The 21381-nt window shown below is 52.2% G+C and overlaps 1 protein-coding gene across 1 annotated transcript in view; it reads left to right on the top strand.

The window, feature by feature from the left end:
- Positions 1-19726, top strand: part of ZC3H18 (zinc finger CCCH-type containing 18) — a 42765-nt gene extending 23039 nt beyond the window's left edge. Inside the window, exons 10-19 of the mRNA XM_041458674.1 lie at positions 4935-5135; positions 7128-7247; positions 8591-8692; positions 10852-10995; positions 11921-12073; positions 14025-14179; positions 14711-14907; positions 15941-16037; positions 18092-18188; positions 19416-19726. Of these exons, the coding sequence (XP_041314608.1) occupies positions 4935-5135; positions 7128-7247; positions 8591-8692; positions 10852-10995; positions 11921-12073; positions 14025-14179; positions 14711-14907; positions 15941-16037; positions 18092-18188; positions 19416-19614 (1465 nt within the window). The 3' untranslated portion in view covers positions 19615-19726. The remainder of the gene's footprint in view (positions 1-4934; positions 5136-7127; positions 7248-8590; positions 8693-10851; positions 10996-11920; positions 12074-14024; positions 14180-14710; positions 14908-15940; positions 16038-18091; positions 18189-19415) is intronic.
- The last annotated feature ends 1655 nt before the right edge of the window (positions 19727-21381 follow it).

Raw genomic sequence — 21381 nt, 5'->3', positions numbered from 1 at the left:
TGGAATTTATTTTGCAGCAGTTTACAGGTCCCTTCATAGCTGCCTTGGCACATGGCTCCAGTCATTCCTCGAGTCCACTTCCTCTGGAAAATTCCACTTGCCACTGAAGGAAAAGCGGCGCCGGCGCTGCTGACGCAATCGCAGCTTTCCTGCAGGAGCACAGAGGTTGGTAAATCATCCCTGGCCTTTCCTTCTGGAGAAAAGGGAGCTGGAAGAGCAGCCCCGAGCCAGGCTGACGTCACTGCTGCCCAGGGCTGATAAGGTTTGGTTCCCTGGCCCAGGGATGGGGAAGGACAGGAAGCGCTTTCCCCTGCACGCTCATTTTCCCCTCCAAGATTAGAAATGCTTGGGCAGCATTTGCATAATACATGAGGAGAGCTTGAGCTGGGCAGCTTTTTTCTCCCCCTCTCCATAGTTTTGTTGGACTCAGTGACGTTCAGCTGGGTTTTTTTGGGAGGCAGGTTTATTTGGGAGCTGGCTGAGCCATGCTGGGGTGCTGCCAGCTGGAGCTGCTCTGCTCCTCCTCTCCCTGCCAAAGCCACGCTCAGCTTCACTTCTCATGATTGCTGTCATTACATTCCAGCCAAATGGGCATCAGCCTCTTCCTTCTGGAAAAGAAAACTTTTAGTTGTTTTAAGGGTAAATTTGCCTTTGGAAGCTGCTGCCCAAGTGATTCTTGAGGATCTTGGTGGAAATTCAGGTGATTTTGGTCACTTTTGTCTTGTCTTTTCTTCCCTCTAATTAATTTTTTTAAAACCTTGTGGAAGAGACTTAGGAGTTAATTCTGAAATATTTCAATTGTTTCCTAAAAATTGGAATTTGGTGAAAAAGATTGGGATGAACATGAGAGTTCTTTGCCACTCTCTGTTCTGAAGTGGGTGAGGTTTGCCAGCAGCCTGGGCAGCTGTGTGAGGTTGAGGATGAGCTCCTGAGCTGATCTCAGGCTCACCAGCCCTGGAGTTCTTCCCTCCTTTTCTCCATGGCAGGTTGATCTCACTGAGCCAGCAGCAAATCATTCTTATTTTTTGATTTCTTGAATTCAGGAGCTGGGAGCTCCACCAAGCCCCAGATCCAGCACAAAATGACCTGGCTGTAGGAGTGAAAGTGAGGAGGAATCCTGCCCTCCTCATCTCCCAGCCGTGGGAGATGGCCAGGCTGTCATTGGGATGCTGTCTAGGGAGCTGCTCCAGCTCACCTTCATTCTGCCTCCTGAATTCCACTGGAGAACATGAATCCAGCAGCCCCAGATCCCAGTTTTTGGTTGAACGAGTTTCTTTGGTGATGCCACACGTTGGAAGCTCTGAGGGAAGGCTTTGAAATTGTCCTGACAGGAGCAGCACCTTCCTCGTCTGTAGCATTTAGTGCTGAGTCAAAAAGCCAAGCACGCCCCAAAAGGAGGCTTTCTGTTGTGGTTTTCCTGGGGAAAAACCTTTCCTCCAGAAAGTGACTTCATCCAGAGGGAATTGCATCAAACCAGGTAATAGGTGCAAGTAAGTGAGATTTGCTTTCAGACTCATCCCTGCTCCCAGCTGGCACCCAAGCTTGGAGTTCAGCTGGAGTTGTTCCAGCTCCCAGCATGGGCTGTTGGATGTGAGTTTGAGGTTGTTTTAAGGGAGAAGAAATCCTGGAGGATGCTTTTCTTTCTGAAAACTGGTTCAGGAGGGAGTTGAGCCTGGAGAGATCCCAGTTTTAGGCTGAACTAGTTTCTTTGGTGATGCCCCACATTGGAAGCTCCAAGGAGCATTTTTTAGTTCATGGACTCGTGGGATACCCTGAGCTGGAAGGGACACACAGGGATCTTGAGCCAATGCTTAGCCCTGCCCAGGACACCCCAAAATCCAATCCTGAGCAGAGTCCAAAGGCTCCTGGAGCTCTGGCAGCCTCAGGGCTGTGCCCAGTCCCTGGGGAGCCTGGGCACCCTCTGGGGGTAGAGCCTTTCCTGATATCCACCCTAAACCTCCCTGGCAGAGCTGTTGCTTTCCACATTTGTCATTCTGGAGAAACTTCTGCAGAGGTTTTATCCTAGATAAAGCTGCCTCTGCCTGCCTGTGCCTGCAGAATGTTCCCCCTGCATCTCCCAGAGCTCACAGACCCCAATTCCCTGGGAAGGGACACTGGATCAGGATATTGGGCATTTTCCATGAGCTCCCTCACATGGTTTTCTCTCCTCCTTTCCTTGTTCTTTATCCTGCTGCTTCATGCAAGGTGTGGAGGCTTTTCCCAGTTTCCTTTCCTTCTTTCTCTCCTCTGGTTGATTTGAGGATATTCCAGAGCTGAAATTGGCAATTCCAAATGGATTTGTAAACATGTGCTGGAAGGAGCCCTCGAGCCCAGCTTGTACTATTGAATGTTAGCAGGTTATAACATACTCCGAGTGGTGGAGCTCCTCCAAGGTGAAATACTCATGGAATTGTGGGGAAACTGGACCAAAGCACTGCAGGTACCCTGTGCTGGGTTGAACAGTGTGTGCTGGGGCAGTGCTGGGAAAGGGGGAGGATGGAATGGGGCTGCTGGGGAGTAAAGCTCAGCATGACCCTGCCTGGGGCTCCCCCCCGGGCACTCAGCACTGCTGTGTGAGGATCCAGTTCTCTTCTGGAGGATCCAGTTCTCCTCTGCCAGGGCTGCAGTGAGATTGGTGGGAGGGGTGAATGTGAAAGGAGGGGTTTTCCTCCGAATATTCTAAGGGAGTTGTGGGACAAAGAGTAAAACTGCTTTTACATCAGCAGAGATAAGGAAAGAGTCGGATGCTGGATTTTTTAGGTCAGCACATCCCAGTCCTGGGCTGGGGAAGAGAAACTCTGCCAAAAAGGAGGGGATGAGGCTTCTGTGAGGTGTGAACTCGTCAAAGGACAGGCTCCTGACCAAGAGCTCTCATTATCCTGGGGTTTGTTGAAGTGTGCCTGGAATTATTAGAAAACTTGGAGGTGGCTGTTTTTATCTCAAAAAGTTAGAGGAAGTTGTTTGGGGAGTGGTTGCTTCGGTGGTGTGAGTAATGGGGTGGTACTGGCTGAACCCAGCGGGGAAGGGGCCTTTCCTTCCCCAAATTCCCTGGGAACTCACTGCTTTGAGGAAAGCAATAAATGCATCATTGTCCTGCTAATTTGGTGAGTTCAAGAGGCTTCAGAAAGCTTTAATCCCTCACAAGCTCTGCCTGAAACCCCAGGGAGAAGGTTAGAAGCAGGTAATTGAGGAGTTGAGTGCAGGTTAGAGCGAGGGCAAGGAAAAATTCCAGGTTAAATCACCCAGAGATAAGAGAGGTAATAAAGTCTTAGTCTCCAGAAACTCATCCTGGAGTACTTAAGGAAGTGTCTGGTGCAGGTGCTGAAAAGTTGGCCCTGAGTTATTTTCAGAGGGTTGGAGAGGAGAAAGGAAACCTGGAGAACCAAAAAGTGGGAAATGAAAGTAGAGCCCTAAAAAGAGAAGGGAGGAGATGGAGAGTGAGGCCTGGCTGGGCGCCTCGTTTGGTGGTGTTTGAGCACCCGGAGAACAAGCCAGGGACAAACCAGCCTGCCCTGTGGCCAGGGGGAGGGAACTGCTCCCTTTGGAAGGGGAAAGGAGGTCACTGGGTCCTGGCCTGTGACAGCCCCAGGGGTGTCCTGGTGATGGGGACACTGGAGAGTCCAGCCCTGCAGCAGGCTGGGCTGGCTCCAGCTCGGTGTGCTCTCGGCAGGACCAGCTTTCCCTTCTCTTCCCCTTCCCTTCCCCTTCCCTTCCCCTTCCCTTCCCCTTCCCTTCCCCTTCCCTTCCCTTCCCTTCCCTTCCCTCTTGCCTCTGTCCATGCTCGGGGTCCAAGGGCTGAGCCAGGAGCTCACAGTGCTCCGTGGGACAGGGCAGTTCCCAGAACTCTGCTGGTTTGCAGAGCAGCGCTGCTTTGTCCCAGGTTCACAGACTGAGAGCTCCCCTAACTCCTCACCACCCCAAAACGCTGCTGGAGTCCCACAGGGCAGACTGGGAGCTGTAAGCAATCAGTCTGAGGCAGGAATTTGGGGGTTTTTCCATGGCCATGTATGTTTATGTATGCATCTTATTATAGTATGTGAATACTAATTAATAATTAATTATTTATTAATATATTCTGGTATTGCTAATTAATATATTGGTAATATATTAATATTGTATAATGGCATCATTATATAATATATTAATATATTATTACCACTATATTGTTGTATTATATACAATTACATATGTAAATGAATAGAAATATATATACATATATAATATATATTACATATAAATAAATATAAATATATACATATAATACATATTATAGTATATGTATTATAATACATATATATAATACATATATATATAATACATATTATATATAATTATATTATAATTACATATATTATATGTATATTATACATATAATGTATATTATATACATTTAATATATACATATTAAAATATATAATATAAAAGTATATACCATATATAAATATATGTAATTATGTTATATATAGTTATATATAGTAATTACATTTTATATTATATATATAATTATATTACATTAATTATCCTTATATAGCAATAATATTCTATTATTATAGTATATATAATTTTATATAATAGTATAATATTATAGTACAGTATTGTATTAATTATTATATAATCATATTTTATATCATATATATAATTATATTGTAACTTATTGTATAGAATTATATTATATAGTGTTTATGTTATATACATTTTCTATTATATTATCATTATATGGTAATAATGTCATTATATAATATATTACATTATGTTACATTACATTATATTACATTACACTATATTATATTTATTATATTACATATATAATATAATGATGTTATCCTACATTCCGTTCTGTCATGATCCTGTTGCTGCACTGCACGTTTCTGGCTGTTCCCTGCCCTGGTGCTCCCTGTTCCCGGCCCCGCTGCTGACGTGTCCCTGTTGCGCAGCCGGCAGCCCGAGGCCCCGAAGAAGGACAAGGACGCCGCGTTGCTGGGCAGCGCCCCGTCCAAGCGGGCAGACGAGTGGAAGGACCCGTGGCGCCGGTCCAAGTCCCCCAAGAAGAAGCTGGGCGTGTCCGTGTCCCCCAGCCGCGCGCGCCGGCGCCGCAAAGCCTCCGCCTCGTCCGCCTCCGGCTCGGGCTCCTCCAGGTGAGAGCCACGGCCGGCCAGGGCATCACGGCAGCGTGGTACTCCTAGGAACCGGCCTTGGGCTGTCGTGTTCCCCAGCATCGCTCTCATTCCCTGCTTGTGACAGTGGGAAGATGCCAGCAGCTCACATCCCAGGCAGCAGACCGAGAACTCAATGTTACAACTTATTGTACGAGTTTTTTAACCAATCACACAAAGCAAAAGCTGACTGGCAGTAGTTCTATCCAACCACTGTAAGCACACGTACCTTTGGTTAAAACAGTGCTTGCTTATTTTACATATACAATACAATATCTGTTTGTAAGCCTGAAAACACAATGCACAGAGCTCCATTATTAAGCTTAGAACTTCCTAATATCTCACTAAATATACTTTTCTGCAGCTTAGGCACTTATTCTAGACAAACATTAATGCACAGACCATTGTTCTATTTGTCTTTACTTTTCTACTTTTTATGTAATTTGTGCTGGCAGAACAAAATATCAAAAACAGGAACAGGAATGGGTTTCTACACACATATGCTTCTGTTATAACTTCTAAACTCTTAGCTTATTCCATACAACCACACCCTTACAAACCCTTCACCATCTTATCAATACAGTTTTCTACACTATAAGCCCTTCACTATCTTATCAATACAGTTTCTCACTTACTTAAGGCATAGTCTTACTTACAACTATAGAAGCACAAGTTTATGATTTTTCTGCCTAATGTCTGTGTATTGTGTTTTTACATCAATCCAAGTGTCTCCCAAGGCTGCAGATCAAACCCTTCAGTGCCTGTGGAAGTTTCTGTTTTTCCTATTCCCACATGTGCCCAGGGAAGGTGTTGAGGTGATTGGAACAGGCTGTCCAGAGAGGTTGTGGATTCTCCATGCCAGGGATAGTGGGTGGTGTCCCTGCCCAGTGGAACTGGATGGTCCTTAAGGTGCCTTCCAAACCAAACCATTCCATGGTTTTATGTTTGGGAAAGCAGTCCAAGACTTGCTGCTCAAGAGCATCTATGGACACAGAGTGAGATGGGAGCCAAAGCAGGCAGGGAGCTGTGGGAGCTGTGCTGTGACTGTTGGAGACCAGGAAAAGGCAAATCCTTGGAAAAACCACTTTTCCAGTGAATTAGAGCTGGATGCAGTCTGCATAATAGCAGCTCAGTGTGTCTCAGCCCCATATTCCAAGTCATGGTGTTCCTCTGGGATGAAACACTCATGGAATTGTGGCTATAATTTGGAAAACCTGAGCAAACCACTGCAGATACCCTGCAAGAGCTGGGAGCTGAAAAACTGGGTCCTGGTCATTCTGGGATGGATGGATGGAGGGAGGAGTTGAGCTCACTCCAGTAAGAGCAGGTTGATGCTGCTGGGAGAACTGGGATTGTGGAGGTTTGACAGAGCCTTGGAGAGCTGGAATGGGGCTTGGAAACCAACGGTGTAAAATAAGATAAAAACCACATTTCAGAATGAAACTCCCTGAATCTAAAAGCCTTGAGGCACAAACTGGATCTATTTCCTTTAAATGCTTGAATTTGAAGCTCCTGAAAGAGAGGGGAAAGTATCCAGGAGGAACGAGGAACACATTAAATTGGAGATAGACATCTAAGAGGCAGAGCCCTCCTGGAGCAGATTTTCCTGCTGGGATCACTGCACCCAGCCAGGTGATCTGTCAGGGGATTGTCCAGTGAAAAGGCACAAAATATGTGGAAGCAGTTCCCAAAAAGGCTGGAACATCAGTAATTAAAGGAAGGGAGGCTTATTTAAGGGTGCAAAGAGAGTAGCAACAGCAGCATCCTCCCTAAAAGAAAAAGGGGATTGGAGGAGAGGCTGTAAATCCTGACAGTTCCCCGAGGAGAAAGCTGTGGGGCTTGGAGCAGAAAATCTTTGGAAGAGAAACTTTGGGGCTTCTCAGGAAGCTCTGAATTGTAATATTTCTTCTCAAGAAGCTCTGAATTGTAATATTTCTTTTCAGGAAGCTCTGAATTGTAATATTTCTCTTGCAGGTCCTCTTCTCGTTCATCCACCTACTCTGGGTCCGGCTCCTCGCGCTCCAGGTCCTCCTCCTACAGCTCCTACTCCAGTCGCTCCTCCAGGCACAGCTCTTTCTCAGGCAGCAGGTCCAGGTAGGGCTCCTGGGACTGGGGACCCATGGTGGGATGGTTTCCAAATGCTTCCTGACAGTTCCTTCCTGCTCTGTTGAGATGAACCATTCCAAGCCCTTGGCTGAGCAAGGCAGGCTGTGGTTGTTGGCTGAAGGAGATCTGTCAGCCACCCCCTCCTCTCCACAGTGCTCCCACCCACAGGTGCAGTGCTGTTGTGGCTGGGCTCTTTCCCATGCCTGTGGTGGATTAACATTCCCATCATTTGCATTTTCTGATTGGAAGAAGTTCAGCAGCATCTCTGTTCTGTGGCGCTGGGATTTCTATTTCAAGAGGCAAATCCCGTTTCTTTATTAAAGCAGTTGTGTCTTGTGATAGTCCTGACACTTCAAAGTAGCAATCCAGTGTCCCATGCTGATTAAGATTTATTCCTCTGCTACTTCCTTGCCCCTGCAGACAGTTTCCCAAGTCTGGAATATCCATAGTGGGAGAACTGGCTCCTTAGATAGGAGCTGAAGCCACACGGGTACCCCGAGCAGATCCCACAGGTGATGGCAGAACACACTCTGTCACTTCTGGGACTGCTTTCTCCTAGCAAAAGCTCAGCTGGGAGCTGATTCCACCTGGGAAGCAGAATGAGCTTCCCCATCCATCCACGCTCCAGGCAGGACAGTGCCAGTGTGGGTGACACCCTTGGCTGCCTCTCCCTGAGGTGACAGGGTGAGGAACACCCTGTGCCCTGCTGTCCCCAGAGGAGCTGTCACGCAGGAGTCAGGCTGCTGAGGCACTGGGGTGCAACCAAGGCACTTCCACTCTTGGCACTGGGGTGAATCACCCCAGGAGCAGCACGTGGTGTGTGCTCAGGGGCTCAGGAAACAGCTCCTGCCCTTGATTGTCACCTTTGGGATGCACCATTTAATGCTGCTTCTTGTGTTCCAGGAATTTCAGATTAGGTTTAGGTGTATTTTTTGTCTTTCTCCCAAGTTTCTTTTGGTTTTGTTGCTGTTTAAAGGATGAACTGCTCTAGGAATTACAGGACATAAAGAACATAAAACTCAAAATCCTGCTTATATTCTTGTGTAGTCTCCCTAAGGAGAGAATAGAGAGGATGGAGACAGCCTCAGGTGTTGCTGTGGAATACCTGGACTGCCTCTCTTCTAGCTGATCTTATTTTTCCTTCTGTTTCCTACTTTTCCCACTGTCTGATGGCAGAAGTTAAGTTTTGTTGCACAGAGTCCAAATATAAAACCAGGAGGAGCTCAGGGAGGTTCCTGGGGAGGAGGCAGTGGTGGCTGAATGCCCTGAGAGCCAGGAAAGGCTCCTGCAATCCCAGAGCCTGAGCTGAGTGATGTCTCCTTCCTTTCCAGGTCAAGGTCCTTCTCATCTTCTCCCTCTCCTTCTCCAACACCATCTCCTCACAAGCCACTGGCCAAGGCTAAAGGGGAATTATTGCCACCTCCTGGGAAAGGGTAAGCATCCAAATTCCTCTGGGTGAGAGTCCAGACAAGCCCTTCTGACCTCCAGGGGCCTTAAGCTGAAGGAATGCAGTATTAAATGGAATATTGGGAAGGAATTGTTCCTGTCAGGGTGGGGAGGCCCTGGATCCCTGGAAGTGTCCAAGGCTGGATGGGGCTTGGAGCAGCCTGGGCTAGTGGAAGGTGTCCCATGGCAGGGAGTGGAAGAGGATCTTTGAGGTCCCTTCCCATCCAAACCATTGTGGGATTCTAAACCTGATTGAGTTGAAAAAAGAAATGAAAGATGCAAAATACAAACTTTATTGAAGAGTTTTTAGCTTGGCCAATTTAATTAAATAATGACACTTACTTATTAAATCCAAGTTAAACTGTACAAGTATCCTTAAATATTACCTGTATACAAGTGTTTAAACACATGATTCACTGCTGGAACATTCTGTGTGTGCAGATATATTTGTATAATCTAAATATACGTAATAGGAGTTGTAAGAAAGTTTAAATTCCTTCCTCTCCTGTGGCTTTGCTTAATCCACAGCCTCAGAATAAAGAAATAGTTCAACCTCATCAACTTTTCACCCTGGAGACAGATGAAAACAGGACTGGAGCTCTCTGCAGCTGGTTTTGACACATTCTGAGAGCCCTGCTGCTCTTTAAATTCCTGAAATTGCTATTTCACAAACCCTGCAGTGGCAAATTACGGGGACGTTGGAGGGTGACACAACACCGTAGTGATGTCACCTCTTCTAAGCTGACCTGCAAATAAATGACACCATGGGAATCCCCCTGAATTCTCCAGAATTTAGGACAATCCCCTTTGCCACAGTTCTTGTCCCTTGTTATCCTGCCTTTTGGGGTTTTTCCCCCTCCACTTGGGGCCCTCTGCTCCCTCCCAGTGCTCCTGGCAGTGCTGGTTTGGTGACACCAGGGCAGCCTGCCCCAGCACAGGGATTATTGTCACTGGCTAACGTGCCATGGGCTTAATCCTGTGTTCTGCAGGGGATAACTGCAGATATTGAGCACAGCAGGAGGAGGAATTGCCAGTGTGTGTGTGCAGACAGCAGCTCCTCCCCAGTTCATGGGTGTGAAATCAGTGCTGGGATGCTCCAGGGCCTCAGGGGGGCTGGGATGCTCCAGGAGATGGAGGGACAGGACACAGGGAATGGCTTCACGCTGCCAGAGGGCAGGGATGGATGGGATATCAGGGAGAAATCCTTCCTGTGAGGGTGGGCAGGCCCTGGCACAGGTGCCCAGAGCAGCTGTGGCTGCCCCTGGATCCCTGGCAGTGCCCAAGGCCAGGCTGGACAGGGCTGGGAGCAGCCTGGGACAGTGGAAGGTGTCCCTGCCATGGCAGGGGGTGGAATATGATCTTCAAGGTGTTTCCAACCCAAAGCATTCCAGGATCATGCCTGGAGCAGTGTCCAGCTGCCAGAGCAGAGGTTGGAGTGCTCTGAGCCCTGAATGGGGCAGCCCTGAGGAGCCAGAGCCATCCCCATCTCCTGCAGTGGCTGTTGGGTGACACATCGGTGCTCCCATCCAGTTTTCCACAGGGAACACAAGCCAAGGGACAGATCCAGGCACACACAGGCTGTTTTGCACCCTCCTGATCTGTGTGCTGGAGTCAAAAAGAGAATTTTTGCATGAACTGTGCACCTTTCATCCTGAAGCTTGACTGGCAGATTTTAAGCAGGTGTAAGTGTCTGGGATAAAAATGATGGAATTAAATGGATAAGACACAACATTTCCACCCAGTCTGCTTCAGGAGTTAATTTACAAGTCAAATATCTCCAGAATTGGCTGTTGTACAGCTGTAATTTGTCTCTGAAAAGATGAATTAGTTGAGCATATGGGGAACAAATCCCTTTAGGGAAATCCATGGTGTTTGTGTTTTGGTAAAACAGCCAAGTGTTTGCAGCTTCAGGAATCGCATCAGGGCCAGGTTGGATGGGGTTTGGAGTAACCTGGGATAGTGGAAGGTGTCCTGTGGAATGGAGTGGAGTGGCATGATTTTTAAGGGCCCTTCCAGCCCAAACCATCCCAGGATTCTATAATCTCTAAAATATTAAACAACAAACCAGAACACATCATTTCTGAGGACATCAGTGCTCTGTGCCCACCCCCTGGGATCACACACCTGAAAATTGTCATTTTTCCAGGGAGAAATCTGTGAAGAAACTCACTGCCCTCCCAGTCCCTCAGCCCCTCACGAAAATTACAGCAGCAGCCCCGGAGGCAGCCAAGGCAGGGGATAATCGGGAAGCAAGGAGGAAGGAACGGCAGACAAGGACTCCACCCAGGAGGTGAGAGATAGGGGGGGTGGAGTGAGGCTTGATCTCATGGCAGGTCCAGCAAATCCCAGGTTTCTGTCTCCTGGAAGATCCAGCAAATCCCAGAGTGTTCAGGGAGAAATCCATCTCCTGGGGCAGGGAGAAAAGGGGAATGCTCCTGATTTGCCTTGGGTGGCTCCTGCCTGTGGAGGCTGGAGGGAGGATGGAGTGGGTGGAATACAGGAAATGTGGCAAAATCAGGGTGGGAGTGGGGAAAAAAAAGACATTTTTGAGAGCTGCTGCTTGTGAAGGTGGCAGAGTGGGGAAAAAGGAACGTGGGGGAGATCTGTTTGGTGCCACACAGATCTGTGTGGTGGAGGGTCAGCAGCTGACCCACGCTGGCCACAGGGATATCCCCAGCACAGAACATCATTCCCAGGGATAGCCCCCAGCACAGAACATCATTCCCAGGGATATCCCCCAGCACAGAACATCATTCCCAGGGATATCCCCCACCACAGAACATCATTCCCAGGGATATTTCCCACCACAGAACATCATTCCCAGGGATATCCCCCAGCACAGAACATCATTCCCAAGGATATTTCCCACCACAGAACATCATTCCCAGGGATATCCCCCAGCACAGAACATCATTCCCAGGGATATCCCCCAGCACAGAACATCATTCCCAGGGATATCCCCCAGCACAGAACATCACTCCCAGGGATATCCCCAGCACAGAACATCATTCCCAGGGATATCCCCCACCACAGAACATCATTCCCAGCACATAAACTGGGAGAAGTGGTGGAGGGGTCCGATCACCCTTCAGGGATGGCTGGGCATCAGTCAGAGGGTGCTGAGCAAATCTCTGCTTTTCTCCAGGGGTTTTCCTCCCCTCTCTCTCTTTGCCATTGCAATTGTCATTGTGGGAGGGCTGTTTGCTGCCTTGCAGGAGGACCATCAGTGGCAGCATCAGTGGCAGTGCCAGCAGCTACAGCGGCTCCAGCTCCCGATCGAGGTCCTTGTCCCGGTCTCTCTCCAGATCTCATTCCAGATCATCCTCTGCCTCAGTCTCCCACTCTCCCTCTGGCTCAAGGAAATCCAGGTACAGCCCTGAGCCTTTGTGACCTTTATTTAACAGCAGGGGTTGTGGCTGTTGGTTTCTTGCAGTGGAAGCTCTCTGTAGCTCCAGCAGCACCAGCTGCAGGTGCCTGGGAGGTGGGACAAGGTTGGGTTTGTGTCCCAGATCCCAAGTCCTGAATTGTGATGGGAATACAGTGTTGGGGAGGGCATGGAGCGATAAAACAAGATATAATGGCCTTAAACTGACAGAGGGGATATTTCAATGGGATATTTGGGAAAAATGCTTCCCTGTGAGGGTGGGGAGGCCCTGGCTCAGGTTGCCCAGAGAAGCTGTGGCTGAAAGTGTCCGAGGCCAATTTGGACAGGACTTGGAGCAGCCTGCTCTTTTGGGAGGTGTTGGGGTTGGAACTGGGTGATCTTTAGGGTCCCTTGCAGCCCAAACCATTCCATGATTCCCTGATATTTCCCTTGTGGTTTATTCAAGGAAATAATCCTGTCATGTGTGTCCAAGTACCCATTTAAGCTAAATGGTGACCAGAACAACTCCTTCTGGCCAGGGTGATCCCACATCCTAATTAAACTACAAATGAACAGTTTCAGGCTATGGAGCTTGGCTCTCCTGAGCCTCTCCTACCTCTGGTTCCTGTCCTTAGGGAAGATGCTTGGCCTGTCAAGAGAGGTAGGTCAGAAAATCCCTAAAAGGCCCAGCTAATGATATTTTCCCTTTGCTGGAAAAGTTGTAGGTCCAGTTCCTTTGTGTTTAGCCCCAAGTGAACAGTTCCAAGTCTGTTGGTCTGTGGGATGTGTAAACAACAAAATCCTTCCAGCAAAGAAAAACAAACCACTCTCGAGTCATTCCTTCAGGTTTTTTTCATCTCTTCACACAGAGGATTCCCTGAATCCTCCCAGGCAGAGCCTTGAAACCCAACACTTCCCTGGCACATGGGTGTTAGAGTAGCCCTGTGGTGTAAAACCAGTGGATGGAGCAGGATTTGGCTCTGAGCAGCTGCAAATTCCCATCTGTGAACCCTGTGCAACATCCGCGTTATTTTACGGAAATCCCGGCTTGTTTACTCCGTGCTTGTCACGTTCATCAGCTCAGCCTGGGGTGATGCAAGAGCTTCAGAGAGCACCAGGGCATGGATGGGAAATGTGAGCACACTGGGGCTGCCTGTGCTGCTCCTGTGGGAAGGGGGAAACGTGGCAAATGCACTGTGTGCCCACACCAGGCCAGCCTGGTGGCCTGGAGGAGTTCCTGGCTCATGGAACAATCCATGAGACCTCTCAGAACTCGGCTCCTGGTGCCAGGGGTAGTGGGTGCAGAGGGTTGGTCCGTGCTGAAGCTGCCACAGCCCCTTCAGTCATCCCAATGCAGCTTCCAGCCAGGGAGCCTGGGCCCTGCTGGCAGAGCAGGGCGGTGTGGCCCGTGGAACAGGCTGGAGAGGCTGCCTGAATATTCATGGAGTGGGATGGCTTGGCTTGGAGAGGAGCTTGAAGCTCATCCAGTCCAACTCTCTGCCACCTTCCACTAGACTAGGTTGTTCCAACCCTGTCCAGCCTGGCTTGAACACTTCCTGGGATAGGCCCTGCTGGGAGATTTCCATCTTGGAGGCATCTCCCTGTCGTTATCAGTCGTGACAGTGCATGCGTGCCAGCAGCAGAAACCCTGCCAGGGAACCCTTGCCCTGAGCTGTAACACTGACCTGGATGTGCCAGTGCACTCCCTGCTTTCACTCCCTGTTTTCCTGGGCAAACAGTGACCTGTTTACACATTGCCTCAATCCTGGCTATAAATAATCATTACTTTCTAGGCCTGCACCCGACAGCTTTGGGGTTTTTATACCAGCAGCACCCCAGGACACACGGCCTTTGTGTGTCATTCCCTGCCGAGCTTCCCAACACCCAGCCACGCAGGGAAATGCGGAAAGGCCTCGTTGCCTTCCTGGGTGTGATGAGCTGTGGGTTCTTGGCAGGTCCCTGAGCGTGAGCAGCGTCTCCTCCGTGTCCAGTGCCTCGTCCAGCAGCAGCTCCGTGCGCAGCGCCGACTCCGAGGACATGTACGCGGACCTGGCCAGCCCCGTGTCCTCGGCCAGCTCCCGCTCCCCCACCCCGGCCCAGCAGAAGAAAGGTACAGCCACCTGCTCTGCTGGGGGTGTATTCCTCCAGGGAGTCTTGGGAGAAGAAGGGAGGAGCAGGGATCCTTCCCCGGCAATTCTGTGGGCTCCAGGAAAATCCTTGAGCAGAGGTGACGCAGGAGCAGAGATCCTGGGGAGAAGGGAGGCTGTGGAGCAAATTTAAATCCACATCCTTCCATCCCTGTGCCTCTGGTTGTCTCATCCCTTTTCCTGCCTGGCAGTTCTTCCTCTCCCATTCTCTTTCACCCTTGGAAGGTGATGTAAATCTGGACAACTCCAGTATCACTTTGCTCTTCCTCTGCTCGTTCCAGACCATGGCAGTCTGTGGCAAAAGCCTTTTGTTCTTTGTCTTTTCTGTTGCTCTCTGGAAATGCTGGTTTCCTGAATCCCTTAACCTCGTGTCCACAAGCTGAGCTAACTGCTGTGGGCTTTTCCATCCCTGCAGCAGCGTCCTCTTGCCCAAAGGGAGAGCAGGCAACAGGAACCATTCCCTAGTGACCACTTGTGCTCTCTGCTTTCAACAGGAAAGTCAAAAAAAGAAGACAGTGCTAAAGAGGAGAAGAGGAAACGGGATGTGCCTGCTCAGCTCCTGAAATCAGCCAAGCCCACCCCGGGAAGCAAATCCCAGCAGCTGCCCCAGGGCCAGCAGCCCTCGGCCCCCCAGGCACAGCAGGGCAGCTTCAGCGGGCACAAGGAGATCAAACTGACGCTCCTGAACAAGGTGGGAATGAATCCCTGGAGGCTGGGATTCCCTGCCCCTGGGGGCCTGAGGGGGATGGATCCTGGCAGGAGGGGATGGATCCCAGCTGGAGTGAAGGGGATGGATCCTGGCAGGAGGGGAGCTCCAGGCTTGGCTCTGTTGGGATGAGCTCAGCCAGGAAGGTCTGGGGCTGGCTTGGAGGGCAGCACACAGAACCAGTCTGGCAGCACACACCCTGTGGTGGCTTCACTTTGGGGCTGTGTTGGCGGCTTCCCTGGGGCACATTCCTGCTGCAGCTTCCAGGCTCTTCCCCGCTTGCTCGAAGGTCCCGGTGTGCAGGGACCTTTCCCCTGGGAGATGCTCTGGGAGTGCTTCCTGTGCCACACCAGGGAACAGCAGGCACACAGGGCAGAGGGACAAGGGGCAGGGCAGCTCCTGGGGTGCCCAGCTGCCTCTCCCCCTCTCCTCTGCTCCCGCTGCCCCGGCTGGAGCCTCGGCGCAGATCCCAGCCCGCAGCCCGTGTGGGGGAGTTGGGCCTCGTGGGGTTTGCTGCTGGGGCAGGGTGTTGGCCCCATCACGTGGGCAGGTTCCTGTTTTTGATATTTTGCTCTGCCAGCCCAAATTCCCCGGCGCAGTCTGAGGCTGCAGATTTCTCTACTTCCCTGTGCTCTGACGTGAGGAGGCTTTATCAGAGGCAGGAAGCTGCTCCGGAGGGAGGAGTGTGCAGTGACACATGACAGCCTGGAAAAGGCACGGCTCCACATGCCTCCTTCACATCTGCTATCCTTGGTGCTGCTGGGCAAAAAAACATCCCAGAAAGCTGCTGTTTTCCTGTTGCTGTTCTGAAATTAGTACAGCCTTAACCCCGGTGCAGGGGGGTGTTGCTGTTGGCTCCTGGTGGTTGGGAATTAGGCGGATTCGGGGATGGCTGGGACTGGTGTGTGCAGAGTTTATTGGGAAAGGTGTTTGCAGCACATCCCAGGGAAAGGCTGTGCCTGTTTCCCTCTGCAGAGGGAAGTGGCTGCTCAGCTCCATTGTTTTAATTCCATTGCAGGCAGCTGACAAAGGAAGCAGGAAGAGATATGAGCCAGCAGACAAAGAGAGGCCAAGCTCTCCTCCAGCCAAACGGGCCAACCTGTCACCTGACAGAGGTGAGGCATCCTCCAGCCCGGGCCCTGCTTTCCAACAGCTGGAAAGATCCACTGCAGTCATCCCAAAACCTCACAGTGACGTTGCCACCAGATAAAGGGGGGTTATTGGCCATCCTGCTGCAACAACACAGCAGAGCTGAGGCCCTGGGCAGGCCTCAGGGGCACATTGTGCCCAGTGTGCCTCCTGTAAGTCCTGTCCAAAAAAACAGCCCCTTGGCTTTGAAGACACGGAGTTCTCACTTCCACATCCACCCCACAGCCTCCTGCTCACTGCTGCTGGCCTTGGATGTAGCTGTGGACAGCTGGTTTAGTTTGGAAATTAGGAAATATTTTTTCCCAGAAAGGAACAGACCATCAGGGAGGGAGTCCCCATCCCTGCAGGTGTTCCAAAAACGTGTGGATGTGGCACCCGGGGACAGGGTTAGTGGTGACCATGGTGGTGCTGGGCTAGAGGTTGGGTTGGATGATCCTGAAGATCACTCCAAGCCTCAGCCACCCCAGGACTGTGAGTCACAGGAGTTTCCTTTGGTGCATCCCGGAGTTTTCCCGGGACAGCTGTCCCTGCCAGCCAGGCTGGTGCTTCGAAAGGCTGGGCTGGAGGGAGGGATGCAATCAACCCCTGCCTGCATCAGCCAGCCTGGGACATGGGCTGATTGCCCCACCTCTGGGTGACACAACCCGCTCTGCCCTGGATGTTTAGAAAGACCTGGGCTTTCCAAGTGTTCTCCTGGGCCTCAATCCTCCCCAGCAGCAGGAGCAGCTGGGGAAACCGAGCTGGCAGCCACAGACAGGGCCCTCAGTGCCACCCTCCAGCCTTTGCTGTGGCTGCCAGGAGGCAGAGGGAGTGGGGGCAGAGTTGGCAGCCAGAGGTGGCTGCTGGTGACGTTGGAACTGCCACGTGATGTTGTTTTCCCTGGTGGCTCAGCTGTAGGTGGATCTTGTTGACTCTGGGTGCCAGCCAACAGAAGGTCTGTGCTAATAACCTGCAACGTTCACCTCCTGCCAGGGCAGCCTGCAAGGGACTGCCCGAGGTTGAAGTTCACTGGGGTCTGGTTCACACACGAGTGGCAGGGCCAGGCCAGCACGCTTTCTAGAGAGACATTGGTGTCATCCCCTGCTTTCTGTCAAAAAGCAATTCTTGAGCTGCAGCAGATCGTAGAAGCACAGATTAATTTGGGCTGGAAGGGACCAAAGAGCCAGGGACACCTTCCACTACCCCAGGTTGCTCTGAGCCCCATCCAGCCTGGCCTTGGACACTTGCAGGGATGAGGAGTCCCAGCCATGGAGCCCCAAATCCAATGGCAAAGGTGCCCTTGGCTGAGTTGGGACTGAGCCCCTCGGCATCCCAGCACCAAAACTGCTCAGTGCTGGTGGCTGAGTGTGTCAGCTGCTCTGTGAGCTGCACCTGTGGGCTGAGGCTGTCCCAGTGTCCATCCTCAGGAGCAGAGGGATGCCCTGGCACACGCAGGGGCTGCTGCCACGAGGGACTGGGCACCTCTGCTCCAGCTGGGGTCACAGCAGGGCAGCAGCTCCACAGGCTGCCTTCCAGGTGGAATTCCCTCTCTGTTCCTGGGATAGCCCAGCTGCTCCCCAGCATCCCTGGGTGCCCAGGGCAGCTCTCTTGGGGCAGGGCCTGGCAGCTGAGCCGTGCTGAACAAACACGGGGGTGCTGCTGCCTCGGGGGAGGCCCCGCTGGCTCCGAAAGCAGCAGAGCTGCCCTCGCCTGTCACTGCTGGAGCCAGTACACCCTGTGACCCACCAGGGCAGAGCCAGCAGCTCTGCAGGCACAAAATGCCACGGCAGAGCCTCACTCCAGCAGCTGGAGGGTGAGGAAGGGCTGGTGGAAGGTGGTGTGTACAGGAGACTGCGGGGCACAGCCTTGCTGGCGTCTCCGCTCTCCCAGGGGTGCAGGGGGCTCACAGTGAGGCTTTTCCAGCTGCTGCTGGACTTGGCATTTTTTTTGGCACGATGTGGTCAGTCGGTGCAGGCAGGGGGTGGCCTGTGCCTTGGTGCCAAGCAGGAAAATGAAGGAATGTCCTTTTGCTCTCCCCCAGGCTCTCGCGATAGGAAGGCGACCGGGAGACTCTCGTCCCCCAAGCAGGAGCGGCAGCGGGGCCAGAACCCAAAACCTTCCCCTGCACAGGCAGACAGGTGAGTGCTGCTGCTTCTGCCGGGCCTCTCAGCCCCCCAGGGCCTGCAGCCCTGCTCCTCCAGGGCTCCAGCCCCGCTCCCAGGCTGTCCCAGGCTCTCCCAGGCTCTCCCAGGCTGTCCCAGGCTGTCCCAGGCTCTCCCAGGCTGGCAGCTGCAGTTGCTGTGGAGCGCAGCACGAGGAAGGACGCGGAGCTGCCTGGGCAGGTGCCAGGGGTGCCAGGGCTTCCTGCAGAGCCTCCAGCTGGGCCATTCCAGCTGGGAGAAGAGCAGGAGCACCAGGAGCCAAGTGGGTCAGGAGTGAGCTCAGCCAGTGCCTCTGCAGCTTGTTAGCACAGTGTTAATGAGCACCAGAGTGCAGCCCCTTCCCCCTGGCCAGCTCCTGGTTCCAGTGCCTCATTCCCCTTTTCCCAGCCTGGCACACCCTCAGCTGCTCCTTTTGCCAGCTGAGGCATATTCAGATGTGTCCCCTGGCTTTGCACCTTCCATCCATGCAGGTGCCAGGTGAGCAGCTCAGCCAAACTCCTGGCAGGCTGTGCCTGCTGCAGCACTGGGAATGTCCCAGGGCAGGGCTGGATGTGCGGCTCTGGGGGCTGCGGATCCTCTCCACGGATCTCTGGGGGCAACATCACAGGGAAGGGGCTGAAGGGTTTGGGATTGAGGGGTGCTCCAGGGCTGCTCTCCCCTCTGGGGCTCACAGGGAGCTGCTCACTGCAGCCACGAGCTGGCACTGAGTTTAATCCTGGGAATTTGGGAATCCCCATGGAATGGCTGTTTTTTACTGTTCAAGCCAGTTTTCAACCCAAGGCCTCCTCCTGTCTCCAACCTCTTTTATCCCACCTACTCCTGGAGCCATGTGTTAGATGTGGCACTTCCTGGTGTTTTAGTTCAGCTCAGAAATTAGGGAGAAATCCTTCCCTGTGAGGGCGGGCAGGCCCTGGCACAGGGTGCCCAGAGCAGCTGTGGCTGCCCCTGGATCCCTGGCAGTGCCCAAGGCCAGGCTGGAGCAACCCTGGGTACTGAAAAGAGTTCCTGCCTATGGAAAGAGATGGAATTTGTGTGTCCTTTCCCATCTAGTTTTATCAGGCCAGTTTGACTGTGTCCTTTCTCATCAAGCCATTCCTGCACAAAATTCTCTACACCTTAAAACGGCGATTTCGGCGCAGCCAGCGGGGCTCGGTCCTTGGGGCCATCCCCAGCTCCTGTCACTGCTCCCTCTCTGTCCCGCAGGAAGCGCCAGCTGTCCCCTCAGTCCAAGAGCTCCAGCAAAGTCACCAGCGTGCCGGGCAAGGGCGCGGAGCCGGGCGCTGCCGCCGCCAAGGGCGGCAAGTCCAGCACGCTGTCGCGGCGCGAGGAGCTCCTGAAGCAGCTCAAGGCCGTGGAGGACGCCATCGCCCGCAAACGCGCCAAGATCCCGGGAAAAGTATAGTGGGGCCACGGCCCGCAGTGACTGCTGGTGTTTTTATCGTAAAGAGCGGGAATTGCGGCCGCTTTGGGGTTTTGCAGTTCCTCCTCTTCGTTTTGGCCGCGGTTCTTTTTAACAAAAAAAAAACAAACAAAAAAAAAAAAAAACAAAAAAACACACAAACCCACCTATCCACACACACACACAAAAAAAATCCAGAAAAATTAAGGAAGTTTTTGTCCGGCCGGGAAAAGCCCGCGACGAGCGGCTCCGGGAGGGCTGCGGGGTCTGTAAATTGTGCACAGAGGACTCCAGCCCCGTGGGGTGCTCCCGGCTCTCCTGTGTCCCCTCTCCTCTTTGCTAGGCTCGAGTTGTATTCTCCTAGTTAGCCCTGCTGTGTGTTGAGTGTCTTCAGCAATGCAGTTCTAGTCCCGTGTGCCGAGAGAGCCGAAAACTGCTGTGAACTGCTGGCAGCACCCCTCCTCTCCCAGGAAAAATATATATATATATATATTCCTGCCTCAGTCCCCTCGGGAGTGACCTGTCGTTTCTTTGGAGCAGGGGGTCGGTTCCGTTGAATTCCCAGGAGCCCTGCAGGTGTTGTGGGCGTGTCTGTCTGCCAGGAGGGTCCTTCTTCCTTTGGTTTTCCTTTTTTTTTTTTTGGTTTTTTTTTTTTTTTTTTTTTTTTTTTTTTTTTTTTTTTTTTTTGGAGGGATCTCCCTGAAATAAAATATTTTGATAACCAATTTTACCTTTTCCTGCTTTTCTCTGCATCACATTGCAGGTGGGGGGGTCTGTACCCCTCACTTTGGGGGTTTTTGGGGCATGAGCAGCTCTGTGGAGCTGGAAAAGCTGCTCTGATTCCTGGGGGAGCACCCAGTGTGAAACCAGTGCATTTCTGCTGTGTAACTGGGGGGTTCTGCAGCTTCTGCCCTGCCTGGCACCATTGTTGGGGTCCCTGTGATAAATCCCCCTAATTTAGGGAGCCGTGTTTGGGGGCCCTGAGGGTCCCAGTGGATTTCTCAGGCTCCTTGTTCCCAGTATGGAACCAGTGTCCTACTGGTGTGAAATGTCACTGGGGGGCATCATCTGGGGTACCTCTGCCAGATCCCCCTCATTCAGAGCCCAATTTTTGGGGTCCCTGGGATTTCCCATCCCCTGGGATTTCCCACCCTCCAGCCCCGCTCCTTGCTCCCAGCAATAAGGAAAAGAAGAAACCAGTGTCCCTCTGGAGCTGCTGGAGGCCGCGGGGCCATCCCGGAGGGGTGATGGCAACCCTCGAGCCCTTCCCAGCGTTGCCCAATTTGGGATTTCTGCCCGGGAATGCCATGGTGATCTCACGGTGCCGGTGACGCAACAGGGGCACGGCCTGGGGGATGCCCGTCCCGGTGTCACCGGGACACCCCTTCCCACCTCCCTGCCCAAATTCTGGAGCTCTGAGGCGCCCGAGCTCCCGGCCGGCACACGTGGAGTGCAGGAGGAAGTGGCGGCGCGGAGCGGGAGGAGGAAGGAGCGTGCTGGAGTTTCCAGGTGTGTGCACATCACCTGCCCGGCCCTATAAAAAGGCGGCGGCGGCGGCGGCGCTGCCACTCGGCCGCCTCATCCCCGGGGCTGCGCTTCCCGAGGGTCCCCCCGAGCTTTTCCCCAAATTCGGGAGTGTTCCCTGCCCCTCCCTCGCCCCCCCAAATCTTGGCGTGGTCCCTCGACAGCTGGCTGATGGTAACGTGGGGTTTGGGGGATGTTGGGGGTGAGGGGGGAAAGGTGGGGCTGGCGGGGGGGGGGGGGGGCATG

The sequence above is a fragment of the Pyrgilauda ruficollis genome, unplaced genomic scaffold (assembly GCF_017590135.1).
Source record: "Pyrgilauda ruficollis isolate IOZ18807 unplaced genomic scaffold, ASM1759013v1 scaffold13, whole genome shotgun sequence".
Lineage (NCBI taxonomy): Eukaryota > Metazoa > Chordata > Aves > Passeriformes > Passeridae > Pyrgilauda > Pyrgilauda ruficollis.
This window is presented reverse-complemented; position numbering and strand designations above follow the sequence as displayed.